At 30.4% G+C, this 15,983-nt stretch overlaps 2 protein-coding genes across 2 annotated transcripts; both read right to left on the reverse strand.

Annotated features, from left to right (window-relative positions):
• Positions 1-678: 678 nt before the first annotated feature.
• On the reverse strand, positions 679-1,851 carry LOC111905361 (ricin B-like lectin R40G3). Its single transcript, XM_023901054.3, has 4 exons — positions 1,634-1,851; positions 1,430-1,555; positions 1,013-1,232; positions 679-899 (listed from the first exon to the last, which is right to left on the reverse strand). Coding segments are annotated over exons 1-4 (483 nt in total). The 5' UTR covers positions 1,769-1,851; the 3' UTR covers positions 679-897.
• Positions 1,852-14,336: 12,485 nt separating this feature from the next.
• LOC111905362 (ricin B-like lectin EULS3) lies at positions 14,337-15,613 on the reverse strand. The gene is made up of 4 exons (XM_023901056.3): positions 15,289-15,613; positions 15,087-15,209; positions 14,671-14,890; positions 14,337-14,582 (listed from the first exon to the last, which is right to left on the reverse strand). Coding segments are annotated over exons 1-4 (609 nt in total). The 5' UTR covers positions 15,553-15,613; the 3' UTR covers positions 14,337-14,580.
• Between the last annotated feature and the right edge of the window lie 370 nt (positions 15,614-15,983).

A 15,983-nucleotide genomic window follows, 5' to 3' on the forward strand; every position in this document is an offset into this window, starting at 1 on the left:
TATATATATATATATATATATATATATATATATATATATATATATATATATATATATATATATATATATATATATATATATATATATATATATATATATATATATATATATATATATATATAAAAGAAAAATATATTTATACACGATTTTTTAACTAAACATTGTATAAATATATTTTTTTGAAAAAAATATACTTATGGTAAAATTGTAATAGTTTTGTAAACTTAAAGTTTTTTTTTTTTTTTTTTTTTGCAAACTTAGAATTAATTGTAATCTAAGAACTTGCTGTTATAAGTAGATTGGGCAAAAAAAACTTCACAAATTTAGGACGGTAACGAACAAAAAATCATCATAAAACAAAACCAATAAAACATGATAAACTCCATCTCTTTATTATGTGAGTGAATTCCCCAAGCAAAATATTTGTCAAGATCTAAGTGTGTTAGAAGTTTAAAGTGTGTTTTTCATTCTCCATGTTCGTAATCAATCTTTTAGTTTTCATTTTTGTTCAAATAAATTCCGAAAGTCATTCCATAAACTCTAGATTGTTAAATTTTTTTTAAAGAATTTAGATTATTCGGTTTTATATAATCATATCAAATATATATTACTTTATGAAATGAGGATATGCGGTTATCTTTCTCAAATTTCAACTACTGAATTCGCATACAAGAAAAAGACACCAATAAAAATTATTCTCATACATTCATACATGTTGAACATGCATACCATGTCCAACACTAGTCGTGGTATTGAGCCGTGTAACGGTCCAATTGTCATGTTATTTAAATATATTAATTAAAACACAACATTATTCAAACATACGTATCACCATCACCATCGATCACCATATAGTACGCCAAGTTTCTAGTTATGGGAACTCCACATCATTACATATCCTGCACACATAGAGATCATAATAAGATCACAACATTGATTCTTCCAATTGTAAATACTGATTAGTAGTCATTTACATTTATGTATAAAGGTTTGTGCATGTTGAAGAACTTACAGAAAGGTTCTGTCTTCCACCTCTGGTTATCATTTTTATTCCACTCCCACAAAAGAATTTCGGTGCCATCATGAATACCAGTGTCACCAATGGATGCATCTATATTAAGCTTAATATTGTCCACCATTCTTACTGCGTGAAAACCATCGCCCAAATCCTTGCTTTCTGTCCAAAGAACAGACAAGTCAAGCGTATATGGGTTGAATTCCGTCAGCTGAACCTACACAAGGATCCATAGGAATTTTACAAAAAGAAAAGATCGACCAAAATATTTGCTATATATTCCTGGAAGTCCATAATTACACCTGATTGGCATATTGTAAACAATAGCTAAAAGCCCATTAAAGAACTGATACAATTTCAAGTTCAGATGATCAGATTTAAACATCTAATGATTGTACATGAAGATCGACATACTGGTTTATGAGCTGGATCGGTAGGCTGTTGCAGAGCCTGTCCAGTAGCTTTATTTACCAGAGCAAAAGAGGGAAAACCCTCTTCGTCTTTGACTCTCGTGCTAAACTTCTCATCCTTTATCCAATGCTGTGTAAAAATGTAAAAAGGTCAACTAATGTTAAGCGGATGAGCTGATTGAAGAAGGAGGAATTAAAGTGTGTATACCTGATGAAGATCGGAGGAGTTGGTGGGTGCAATAACCGGTGCTCCATCACGGATGGTGAGTGAGTAATCAGTCTTGATCTTGGTGTAAAATCTAACAGTGGGTTTGTTGTCAGTGTACTTCGGTGTTTGATCCATTTTTTCTTGATTTAATTGGGGTGTGTGTTGGAAGTTAAGTAAGAAAGGAGATGTCGAGGGCAATTAGAAGATTGTGTTCTTTGGTCGGTGGAAAATCACGTGCCCATATGTCACTTTTTTATTCAGAAATTGATTGATACGTATAAAGTTCTTTTTTTTCATGACACTAATGGTCGTGCCCACAATCTTTATTTATAATTCAAATATTTTGTATACAGCGAGATTTAAATCCTTTGATGCGTAGAAAGATTTTATTTTTATTTTTTTTTAACCGGCAAATATTATAAGGGACGACCGCCTAACAAGGTACTAGGCGGGCCCAAAAAAAGAAAGGAATTACAATTGGTTTTGGATTACAAACATTTCAGCGGACAAGTACACCAATAAGCCCAATTATACCGACAATTGATTCTCTTGTGTCTAAGCCAAACGAGGACAAGAGACATAACATTATCTATAATATGGAAGGGGGTAGATTGAATGCTTCTAAACACCCAGTCACATCTCTTTTTCCATAGTAACCATATGGCACCATAACAAACACTAATTAGATTGTTTCTCCTTCTCTGACATCTCCCCCAAGTTTTTACAAATCTGATGAGTTCTCCGATGGTTTGGAATTGTGGATTCGGAATCTCGCACCATTTAAACATCAGGTCTCATACTGTGCTCGCCGTTGAGCAACGAAACAGAACGTGCTTCGAATCTTCATCCTCGAGATGGCATTGGGAGCATGTTGAGTGTAATATTGTGACTCCTCTCTTCTTTAATGCCACATTTGTTGGGATACGTCCTAGATTAGCTTTCCAAATAAAAGTATTGACCTTTAAGGGAATATCATGGATCTAAGGGATGATTACTTCGTTGTTTGCCGGTTCTACATTATCAATCTTGAGTCTAATCACCTCTACATGAAACGTACCATCCTCCGATAAGGGACAATTCCATGTATCAGGTTCTGGGGTTGGCTGGTGTTCTCCAATGACATCATATAGCATCCTAAGACTATGAATTTGTTCAGCAGATGCAGGGGTTGATCTCCATTCCCAAGTGTGGCCCTCTGCTTGTACTCTTTGACTAACCCTGCAAGTCTTATGCCTTTCAAGCTGATAAAGTTCTGGGAATTTGTCTTTTAAAGACTCACTATCGCACCAACTGTCCAACCAGAAGAGGGTGTCGTTACCATTCCTCACTTGTTTCTTTAAAATGTCATGAAAATTTATTCCCACCTTAGTTAGGTCAGTCATCACTTCCGATATGTTTTTCCACGCACCTGAAATAGTTCTTTTTGATTAAACGTTGAAGGGTTTGTTATGCAAATTATGAATTCCCATAATTACACCCATAAGGTTGTTTTGTTTGTTTTTAGTGCCCACCACCATTTGGCAATCAATGATATGTTAAAGGCCTTCAGTGAGCCAAGGCCAAGTCCCCCTTTCTCCTTTGAAGTAACGACTTTTCCCCACGATACCCAAGCTATTTTTCGTTTGTTACCACTCCCACCCCATAAGAATTGTCTACGAATTTTTTCAAGAGTGTCAATAACTCCCGCCGGAGCCACAAATAGAGAGAAATAATACAATGGTAAGCTGCCAAGTACCGCTTTGGCTAAGGTTAATCTTCCTCCAAAGGAAAGCACTTTCGATTTCCAAGGCGATAGTTTTGCATAAAAACAATCAATTATGGGCTTCCAGTGTTTCTTTAACTTAACATTTGCGCCCACTGGGACCCAGGTATGAGAAGGGCAGCGAAGATGGCTGACAACCCAAAGGTGCCGCCCATCGAGATACCTCCAACATGTCAACTCCTACACCAAAAACAATGAAGAAAGTTTTTATTTATATACTCAATCTTATTTATTAATCAATATTTTGTGTACAACTAGACTTAAATCCTTTTGTGTGTAGAAAGTTTTTATTTATATACGGTTAAACTATAAACTCTATGGTATCTAGAAATTTTTTATTTATATATATTTGAGCAGAAACAATTTGTGGATTATCACTCAGATTAATGAGACGGTTGTATAATTACAAATTACAAGCAAGTAACACATCAATCATGTTAAAAGGTTAAAGAAAATAGTACATTAATTACAAATTATAAGCAATAATAAAAGAACAACACTAATCATACTAATCCACAGTAAATAAATATTTGATCCGTGTGTGAAGAAGTTTAGTTGAAATTCGTCTGATGCTTTTATCGAAGATAGCTTATCATGTCAAATATGAAAGAATACTGAAGAAGACTAAGGTCGACTTTCGTCGTCAAATACTCAGACGCATGAATTGGATTCTTTAAAAATAGGTATTTAATTGATTTCTAAGATCTTATCAAAAGTATTTGAAACATAGAAAATACATTTTCATCTATCAATTAATTATTCTACAAACAATAAATAGTTTAAGACATGAGAAAATACAGCTTCAATACATCATTAACAATAAAAATTCAAAAGTGCATCTCTAAGGTTCATATTCCATTCACTTAATCAAAGACAAAATATTACAATATATATATATATATATATATATATATATATATATATATATATATATATATATATATATATATATATATATATGATAAGGATGTTACGATATGAGCCTACTCAGATCATACCTCAAAATTATAAATTCATAAAAAATCATAACAATGTCAAACCGCTTATGCAAAAATGGTCTTCATACCTTAACATATAACATGTCGCCGAATGCACTCGCAAACTAAAATTGTTATATTGCTAAAATAAAGGTCTGTCGAAATAATATATGAGATATTAAAGAAGTAAAAAACATAAAACCAAATGTTTTGGTATTTTTGAAAATAATACCCTTCGGCATTAAAGACTTGAAAATACCTTATGGTATTAAATTTTTGAAAATACTATAGTATTTTCTTAAATGAAGACGTAATGGCGGGGGCGTAGCTAATATAGTGTAAGAGTGGACATTGACTCACCACACAAAATTAAGGTTACATATGTATTGTATGTATAATATATATTTTTGTTAAATAAAAAGACTTAGAGTTGTTATATGTCCTATTGCATTCAAAACTTGAAATTAGTAGAAGGGATAAATTGTTGTAAGACAACAACGTGTGCGACTTAAATAACAATTTAGTTAAGAATGCATATATAGTTACATTTTGTTATCGTTTTCATATTTTGTATATTATTTTATTTACACTAAAACAAAATCCTAGCTACGCTACTGAGTAATGGAACCTTAAGATCCCATGCTCCCGTAATAAAAAAACCTCTAAAAGCAACACAAAATATAATACCCCAAACTTCAAAATAGTTCAATTTACAATGAAATATGATAGCTTGTAAATGAATCCAAATATCTGATTGATTTGAATCAACAGGATCTCTTATCTTCCAAAAACGTCAATGCATCATGATAATTGATTTGAATCAACAGGATCTCTTATCTTCAGTCGCCTTTCTTGCCAAAAAAAAAAACTAATGGCAACTGTCCAAAAGGGGAGTTGATCCGTACACAACAATTGATGCTTTAAATTGTTGTATAGTACAACTATATAATGCATGAATTATCGTGTATGGCAAAAAACTGTTGTGTACAAATCACTCGTCCAAAAGTGGTAGGGAAAAAAAACAATCTAAAGAAAACAAAGAGAAAACCAATTTACAAGGGCTGAAAAAAAAAAGTTTCAAAAAAATGATTTATGACGATAGGAAAAAATCGATTTAAGAGGTGGAAAATGATTAAAGTGGCTAAAACAAAAAAAGAAAAATCGATTAGTAATATGGCGAATTAAATAGATTCTTAGGCATTAAGAAAAAACCATTATAAAGGTCAAAAATGACTTCATGAGAGGAAAAAAAACGTTTAATAAAAAAGTTGTATGCTATGTAGGGCTTTAAAGAAAAAGTATAAATTATTGAGCCAAAAAAATTAATAAAATTATTGTAAGTTATTGAATAAAAATGTTAATGAGGCTTAGAAGCAACTGATGATATAGGTTTTGAAAAAATGATTTTGTGTTAGGTTTAACGTTTGAACAAAATCTGATGAAATCAGTAAGGACGAATCAATTCTTTAGTCTAGAAAAACCGAAAATGTTGAATCGATATTTTGCTCATAAAAAAACGGCAAGAACGAATCGCTTAAGGTTCGAGAACATAAACACGAAAAATGTATATTGTTTTGATCTTTAAGTAAACTATGATACCACTTGTTAAAAATAGTAAACAAAGAACAAACACAAAAAGCATCGACGAAAAATATGACAATACTTGGAACACAATAAATTAAGATGAACAACAATGGAACACCATGATATAAAGTGGAAAACTTAAAAAAAAAAAAAAAAAAAAAAAAAAAAAAAAAAAAAAAAACCCGACATTTATCTTAAAAGCTTGCATGGCTAATAATTTTTTAAGAACAGAAGATAGAAACAAATGATCTAAAGGATTTATATAATATTCTTATAAGAAATCATAAAAAAAAATCTAAAAAAATTTACAAATAGAAAACATTCTTAAATAGATATGATGTGTTCTGAATTCTAATAAAAAATAACTCTTATTTATAATAACAAACAATCAATAAAAGGGTTTCAAAACATATTTAACATGTATAGTTGATAACGTTGGTGACTATTCTACTGTGAACGGTAACACATTTTTTTTAGGGGCGAGCAAAATTGAAACTAAACATAACCGATAAAACCGAAACTGAACTCAAACCGTCGAGTTTGGGTTTAGATTTTTCAAAAACCAAAATTTTTGGGTTGGGTCGGTTTATGGGTTTGGTAAAAACCAAACCAAACCGAATTTTGTGCAATATATATATATATATATATATATATATATATATATATATATATACACACACACACACACATACATACTAGGTGTAAGACCCGTGTATTACACGGGTTTATTAAAAATAAAATTTTAATATCAATATATAAATATGAAATATTTTATAATGTAATACTTTACATAACATAATATAATCTTCTGAAATTTTGCAAAAGAAACTAAATCATTTGAAATATTTATGAGAATTTATTACCAAATTAATAGGATGATTTTATTTCCTTATAAAACTCATTACAATTTTATGGAATTTCACTTTAAGAAAATGGAAATCCTTAAAAAATGACAAGTGAAAAATAAAATTTCTAAAATTCTCACAAAATGACAAGTGTCAAAATGAAGGAGAATATGACATGTAACAAAAAAACCTTAATTTATTAAAGAGGATATATATATATATATATATATATATATATATATATATATATATATATATATATATATATATATATAAGTAGGATCAAATGAGAACACCTAAAAGATTGAGAACGCGATAACATATCTAGATCATCTAAATTTTCAAATCTACGGCTATTATCAGGCAGACCATTTACGTAAATTCTGAAATTTATTGGTATTAAAGTGTATCTTTGAAATGGTGAAAAGGGTATTACAATAATTATAGCTCTAGAAACATTAAATAATTCCTATAAGCTCTCAATCACTCATATATTTCTTTTAATTTTCCATCACTCTCTTCATCTCTCTTTGAAATCTAGGGCACGCCACCATCTTTATCTCATAACACAATCTGTCACAACCATCATCGTCCCTCCTCCCTCATCTAAATTTCATCACTAGCATATTTTTGCTTCCCTCTCTTTTTATCTTCTCGTTGTTGCCCTATGTCCTCGCGCCATCGTCATCATGAAAAAAATAAGCAGAATAAGGGTTAATGGGGGAGACTATTTCGAGACATAAAAGAAACAATCAAGGAGTTTGTTCAAATGAGCACATTCATCGATGACTGATATGCATTGTTATTGACAAAGCACGACGGAATGATGGCTACCGACGGCGACTATGATGATTTTTTGGTGAGTGGATAGAACCTTGTTCTTCATTTACACATCAACCCTTTATTTATTAGTTCTACTTCATCTCATACCGACCCTTATAATCGATGGAAAAAATAGTTACACAAAGTTGTAATCTGATTTGAAGGAAAAGCTAATGCACATAAGCTGTTTGACGAAATGTGTGTGAGAGATCTGGTGTCTAAAACTCAATGATATATGGGTATTTTCATATTGGTTTTTCTGAGTTCCATTTGTTCTAAAAAGGGAAAACTGAGGACTGAGCTTGAGAGGGTTCAACGAGAGATCGAGAAAGGTAATAAAAAATCGTTTACGTTGTTTTTCTCAATTCCCGATCCACTCTTTGCTTTCTAATTGATTTTTCTATATCATCAGTTCTGTGTAGGAAAAAAAATCAATTTGTACATCATCGGGTAACAAATTTTTTTTTTTCAACCCTTTTATTCATTCTCGCATCTTTACTTAGTTCTGTTATCAACCTTGTGAAAATCTTGGTTGCAAGTGGACAACCTAATCATGAATTATGAATTTTTGATTGTTGGTTGTATTTTGTTATGGAAATTTAAACTTATTTTATTGATATTATTATTCTTTTCCATTCATCTGCCAAATTTTCTCTTGTTTTTTGTATAATTTTTATGGATTTTGTGCTAATATATTGAAAAGTTTAGGAAACATTATAAGAGTAGGCCTGTAATATATTTTATTCACCATTGATTGTATATCTTTCATTACCGTTTGTAACATGATTCATTTCTGAAAAGAGATTTTCTTTTTTGCGATTTTGTAATATAAATGTACTTTTTCAAATTCAGGAAAATGGTGTGGCTAGTTCATCAAAGGTGTTTTGAATAGTAGATGGCTTTTAGGAAACATTCAAGATTATTTAGAAGACTCTTAAGTGAACGTCAAAACTAATAAATCAGATTTTATAAATAGGTTGTTTGAGTTTTAATCATCAATGAATAGAACTATATTATAATTGCATGTGTTTAATGATTGATGTTTTGAATAGGTTTAATGTAAGAGCTTGATATTTTGAATAAAGCTAACTGTAACTAAGGAAATCGACAACATGATCAATGGCGACCTTCTTTGAATTCAATCATGATTAGTGGTATATTTATCAATGAATATAATGGGTGGAAATGTAGAAATTTAATTGTCTTTTGTATTTTGTTAACATATATTCTTATATGGTTAAAAATGTATGGCTAAAGTTGTATTCATGTATGATTATGATTAGAGGTTCATTCTTTTATAATGAAATGATTTTGCTTAGAGTTGTATTCATTTATGATTACGATTAGTGGTTTATTATTATTATTATTATTATTATTATTATTATTATTATTATTATTTTGAATGAAATAATGAATTCTTAAACATTCTTTGTTTTCAATTCATTAAAAAAACGAATCTAGTCATGACATCTTCACTTATGAATATGACACTACTTGATAAATATTCGGATAGAATGATTATTGCGCCATTATTTTTGATGTGGTTGGTAAAAAAATAACTTAAAGCAAAAAAAATAACGCTTTATTTGTTAAAATTATGGTAAAAACGTTTTTTTAAAATCATTTTATTGATTTTGTTAATTAAAAATAGATTATATAAATTCCTAATATTTAGGTAAAAAAAATATATTAATCATATTAAATCTCATGATTTTAGGAATTAATTGATTATCCATAAATTACCATAATTAATTATATTGTAAAATTCATTTTATGCCCTTATATGATGATTGGTTCATAACTGTTCTTACGTTCTCAACCTTTTAGGTGTTCTTATTTGATCTTTCCCTATATATATATATACACACACACACACACACACACATATTTTGTAAGGCCGTTCGGTATGGTTGCAACGGACAGGTTCGTGGTCTAGCTGGCCACGAACCACAACTGTGCACACCATCCCGGTGGCTAGTGGTGGTTCGTGGTCGTGATGAGCCGTGGTCGGGACAACGAATGCAAACGGAAATTGTGATTGGGTGACACAGTAACGGTCATATTTTAGGGTTAAAATCTTTTTTTTTTTAATTTTACTATTCAAACAACATTAAACCAGTTCTATAAAAATACCACAACTTATTCATTCATGTTACTCACACAATTCTTTTTTCTTCTTCTCACAATCACACACTTCTTTTGCTTCATAAACTCAAAGCCAATGGCTCCTAAAATGATGAATTAGTCAGAAAATGAAGAAGAGAACTTAGCATTAGCATGGGTAGCTGTTTCAGAAGACCCAGAAATACCTCCTAATTTTTGGGTAAAAGGTGGAAACATTTTCCACGATTTAATGGGTTGCCAAAGTCGTAATCTTGATGAAATATGTTTCAAGCTTCGCGACATGAGGGTAAAATACCTTGAATTCAATGGGATTGATAACTTTGTTATAAACAACATAGACTAAGCCGACCCGTTTGTTGTGGCTATGCACCAATATGAAGACACGAAACACACGCCGTTTAAACACATTAAAGCTTGGCGAAAATTGAGAGTCCCTAAAATTTAGTCATTAAAAATAACGGTTTAAAACTAGTTTAAGTTCTTTGTGGTTGCATTTTTATCTTTTATTATTAATATTTTTTTTATTTTATGTTGTGTGTTTTAAATTAATGTAATCTTTGTTTTATTGAATAAAAAACTAATTTTAAAAAAATATATGTTTTATTGTGTTTGTGAATTAAATTTAAATAAAAAAAACTAATTTAAAAAAATATATTTTATTGTGTTTTAATGTATTTTTGAATTAAATTTAAATAAAAAATGATGTGGAGTGGTGTGTTTAGTGGTAAGTATCACATAGTTAGTTGTAGAAAATGTGGTGCTGATGTGGCACTCACCACATATATTATATATGGTGGGTATAAAGGATGGTCTAAGATAGCATCACAAACATCATGTAGCTTAACTGGTTCAAGCGTGTTCTCCTTAAACATTGAGGTATCGAGTTTAAATTATGTCCCTTCCGTTTTCTTGTTCCGAACATCGAATTTTATTATGCTCTAAAAATGTGATCCCACATCGGTGGTAGCTTCAAACTTAAGCCTATAACCCTTATTTAACACAATGTCATCATCTTTTACAGTGGGATAAAACAAAAGCCTACACTCCTCTTTTGTATAATATTTGTTATACTCTTGCTACTTGGCTTAGTCCAAATCATTGGTTAAATGGTGACTAATTGGTTAAGTTTTAAAATTTTGGGTTTAAAACTGATCAACCCGAAACTGAAACCTGAAAAAACAAGGAACCGTGAAATCAAACACATCGGGTTTTGGGTTGGGTTGAGTTTTAATTTTCTAAAAACCGATAATTCAGTTTTGGGTGCGGTTTTAGGTCAAAACCGACCCAACCCGGTCCATGTTCACCTTTATTTTTTGTTGGTTTAGTTGCTTGGCTGACCAGTAGACGACATCATTCCACTTGTATCATTGTATCATACGTATCATGACTTGTACCAAAATTTGTGAATGGAAAGGGATGAATTTTCATGTATTTTTGTTTACGAGGAAGTGAGATAAGAAATAGACATTAAAGTGACACTTTAGATAACATGATAGAATGGGAAGGGATGAGAAATTTAAATTCCTTCATCTATTATTATTAAAATAACTTAATTATCCTTTAAACTAGATAATATTAAAGCAAACAGATATATTGTTATTTATTATTGTGTTCTTAATATCAATAGTGATAATATTAGTAGCAGTAGTATTAGTCAGGGTATGTATTGTTATTTTAGTTACCTATGTTATTGTAGTTTTATATAAATAAAATTATAAGTATTATAAAAAGTGTTATTACTTCTTATTCCTATGAAGTTACTTTATAAATGAGTCATCATATTTAGAACAGGTTTTATCGAAAGTGGTCATAGACATCTTGTGTCGCTTAGCAAGCAATGTTGTTTGTTATCCCCTTCTGGTCATCCGAAACCCCTGAGAATTAGACTTAGGCCTTTTAGGCTCGTGGGTGTGGTCACTCACCTTACAATACATTTAGTTTGTTATGTTATTTTTCTCTATTCTCAAAAAACCGGTGAGTGTTATTCTCTATAGTGGATGTCATTTCATATTTTACCACATCCACTATAATACATATTTTTATGCACAAAGTACTACATTTTAACGGTATGTTTGTTTTTCTTGTGCGGTGGAGCGATAACTTGCAAGATTATACTGCAACTTTTCTTTGGGGCTCAATGCGGTATTTAACGCAAACCGTGGTTGCTACCTCATATACCACAAATTGCGGTAGTGTGCACACCGTTGGGTTGAGTGTTATACAATGGATCTTAACAAATCTTACCAAACACATATATCTAAGGGTGTGTGGTATCGTCACGAGTGGGTTATATGTAAAAAGAAAGCCACATAAACTTTTTACCATTTCACAACCAGCCCACCAAGCTATTTCGTTGTGGAAATGATGTTCACCGGTGGGTTGGTGATGATGAGGCAAAAGGAAGAGAAAAATAAAGAGAGACGATGTTGTCTTCTTCCTTCTTCACAAAGATGTCACACCCAAACCACCTGGGGGCGGTGTTCACGTGTTATATGCCCCTCCACCTCCGCTTTTCACGCGTGAAGAGGTATCCATTTCGGATAGCCTAAACATCCATTTATAACTTGTTTTTAGGTATATAATTATAAAACAAATGATATATCATAAAATTTATTAAAATATAATTTTGCTATTTGACATTATTAATATTAACCTTTCAACTACATTATATATTGGTTAATTTACAACCCCTTAGTGAACGTGAACACTACTTGTGTTTTTTTTTTTTTGGTTTATATATTTATGTTGTTCTTTATTTTGTATAGTGGAATTGGATTACATGTGTCCTTAGGCCTACCCTTACCATCTATGTGTTCGTTTTCCTGCTTCTGTTCTTTTGCCATATCATCCTTTTCCACCGACTAAGTTTTCTGATTGGTGGTTGTTACGCCTTGACTACTGATTTAATCCTACAGTGCTAGAACACTTCAATTCTTCAAGATTTTTTTAGTTGTATAAATAATGAAAGAATGAAATATCTCAAAACCATTTCTGAATCCTAAATTCTGCAAGAATATTTTATTTGGTTATAAGTTAAATTGATTCTTAACCTAAATTCTACAAGAATATGTTTCGTTGTTAAGTTAAAATGATTCTTAACATTAATCCTTAAAAATCAAGTCAAGATCTAAAATAGAACGTTATATTCTTCAAGAATTTGTGATTTTTATTTTTCATAATTATTTGATTATTTTTCCTGAAAACGTATGATTCTAATAGTTATTATATATGTTGATTTGTATTAATTTTTATTTATTTTGATTTTAATTAATTATTTTGATATAGTTGCCTTAAATGTAGGTAATATTTATTTCTCTCTCTTAATTAAATGTCTTAGTTTCCTTTACAATCAATTAAATGTAATTATATAGTAATAAATGCTACTATATCTTAATACCATGCACCACAAGATCATAACCCTTTATTTTCTTTCAATCTAATGGTCAGAATTCGGTTGCACATTCACACAATACTTATTATTCACATTTGATCCTAACTATATATATATATATATATACTAGGTGTGAGACTCATGTATTACATGGCTTTATGTTAAAAAAATTAAATATAAATTTAATAGTTTGAAAAGTTTGAATTTATATAAAAAATTAGAAAAATTTTGAATTATTAAAATTGATGAGGCTTTAATGTATTGAATACATTACATATATAAATTATTTCTAATAAATACCTTATATATATATATATATATATATATATATATATATATATATATATATATATATATATATATATATATATATATATTACCTTACATATTAAATGTGGATTTTTAATTTAATAAAATAAAAAATACAATAAAATAACAAGTCGAAAATAAAAAATTTAAAAATTCTAAAAAATGTCATATGTCCAAATGAAGGAGAAGAAGGCATGTGGCAAAAAAAACCTTCATTTATTAGACTAGATTATATATATATATATATATATATATATATATATATATATATATATATATATATATATATATACTAGTTTATAACCCGTGAGAACCACGGTTAAAAAATTAATTAAACTTTCATTGTAAAAACTCAAAATTATTAATCAATTATTTTAAATAAATTATTAATTAAAAACTATTTTTTTAGTTATATAAGATTATAATCGTTGATTTAAATAAGTATGTGACCTTATAATCTGTATTAATTTTATTTAATCTTATTTAATTTAATGTAATTAGAGTGAAAATTTTAAATTTTAAAATTTTAAATGGATAATCAATAGATTGACATGTGACATGACATTAATTATAAAGTCTAATAAGATGACACATGTCAAAAGGACAATCAACATATTCCTTTATTAGAATAGGGATATATATATATATATATATATATATATATATATATATATATATATATATATATATATATATATATATATATATATATATATATATATATCAACTATACTTCAGCCGATATTTAGTGATAACTTAAATATTTCGGTCTCTAATCAGTTTAGTCGGACTTGTAAGGACGAAAAGTTACCACCAAAATCTTTTTCTTGTAGTGAATATACTGTTATCTTCCTCAAATTTCAATTACTTAATTTGTATAGAAGAAAAATACACCAACAAAAATTATTCTCATTCATACATCTATGTATAAAAAGCAACACGAACCATATGTACGTGTCCAATACATACTAGTGGACTAGTGGTGGTATTGAGACTTGTAAACGGTCCGATTGTCGTGCTATTTAAATACATGAACATATTATTTAAACACAACATTATTCAATCATACATATCACCATCACCATCAACATAGCACCCCATGTTTCTAGTCATGGGAACTCCAGACCACCATATCCTGCACAAATAGAGATCATAATTAAGATCACAACATTGAATAGTAGTCATTTGCTTTTATTCGTGACAGTTTGTGTTGAGGAACTTACAAAAAGGAGCAGTCGTCCACCTCTGGTTATCACCTTTAGTCCACTCCCAACAAAGAATTTTGGTCCCATCATGAATACCAGTGTCACCGATAGATGCATCTATATTAAGCTTAATCTTGTTCACCATTCTTACTGAGTGAAAACCATCTCCCAAATCCTTGCTTTGTGTCCAAAGAACAGACTCATCAACCCTATCTGGGTTGTATTCCGTCAACTGAACCTGTAGAAGCAATTATTTACAATAAAGATCCGAAGAAAATTTACAAAAAGAACAAGCTTGTTCAAACATGTGACAGATACTCGATCTATCTCCATACTTATATACAATTTGACATTTTCAAAAGCATCATTGGCCAATAGATATATGTGATTGTTCATCATTAATTGAAGCAATTTCAAGTTGGAGGATTACATACTGGTTTAGCGGCACCGGTAGCATGCTTCAGAGCCTGTCCAGTAGCTTTATTAATCAGAGCAAAAGAGGGAAAACCTTCTTCATCTTTGACTTTCGTGCTAAGCTTCTCTTCTTTTATCCAATGCTGTGTAAAAAGATAAAAAGGTCAACTACACTGAATTCAGATGAGTTGATCTGAGAAGGAGGAATGAGAGGGTATCTACCTGATGAGGATCGGAGGGGTTGGTGGGTGCAAGAACGGCTTCTCCGTTACGGATGGTGAGTGAGTAATCAGTCTTGATCTTGCTGTAAAACCTAACAGTGGGTTTGTTGTCAGTGTATTTAGGGCTCTGATGAGAGACATGTTGGACAGCTGCAGGTTGTGATGAGGATTGGTGGTGGGTCTGGGCGGGAGCATGGTGGACTGCGACGGCAGGTTGCGGTGTTGATTGGTGGTGGCTGGGAGCATTGTTGTGGTGGTGATCCATTTTGTGAGATTTGATTGGGTTGTGTGTGTGTGACTGTGTGTGTGTGATGTAAGGACTAAGGAAGTAAGTAGTTAGTTAAATAGAGAAAGAGGAGGTGAAGGGGTAGTTAGAAGATTTTTGTTTTTTTGGCCGGTGGAAGAAGTCGTGCCCATAATTAATTGTTTTTTTGTACAGAAATGGCCACGTTATTATATATTATTTTATCTTAAATTGACAGTTTTGTTCAGAAAAGATTTTGGAATTATCTCAAAATTGATGATTCAGAGGAATTGAAATGGTAGGGCCAAGTTTTAGTCGACTGAAAAAATGTACTATTATTTATTTTATTTATATATTTATAAAAATAACTAGTATATACGGTTCTCTAATAGTATATTATTTTATAATAAGTTAATTTTATTGGGCCATCGTTGGATATTACATTATGGGGC

Source organism: Lactuca sativa, chromosome 6 (assembly GCF_002870075.4).
Source record: "Lactuca sativa cultivar Salinas chromosome 6, Lsat_Salinas_v11, whole genome shotgun sequence".
Lineage (NCBI taxonomy): Eukaryota > Viridiplantae > Streptophyta > Magnoliopsida > Asterales > Asteraceae > Lactuca > Lactuca sativa.

What these genes read in the sequence shown, in the direction of transcription:
- LOC111905361 (XM_023901054.3), bottom strand. Translation starts at nt 1,768, where the DNA reads ATGGATCAAACACCGAAGTACACTGACAACAAACCCACTGTTAGATTT. An exon ending in ACTCCTCCGATCTTCATCAG is followed by an intron (nt 1,556 to 1,633) that starts GTATACACACTT and finishes ATTTTTACACAG; the next exon opens with CATTGGATAAAGGATGAGAA. An exon ending in CCGATCCAGCTCATAAACCA is followed by an intron (nt 1,233 to 1,429) that starts GTATGTCGATCT and finishes ATCCTTGTGTAG; the next exon opens with GTTCAGCTGACGGAATTCAA.
- LOC111905362 (XM_023901056.3), bottom strand. Translation starts at nt 15,552, where the DNA reads ATGGATCACCACCACAACAATGCTCCCAGCCACCACCAATCAACACCG. An exon ending in ACCCCTCCGATCCTCATCAG is followed by an intron (nt 15,210 to 15,288) that starts GTAGATACCCTC and finishes CTTTTTACACAG; the next exon opens with CATTGGATAAAAGAAGAGAA. An exon ending in CTACCGGTGCCGCTAAACCA is followed by an intron (nt 14,891 to 15,086) that starts GTATGTAATCCT and finishes TTGCTTCTACAG; the next exon opens with GTTCAGTTGACGGAATACAA.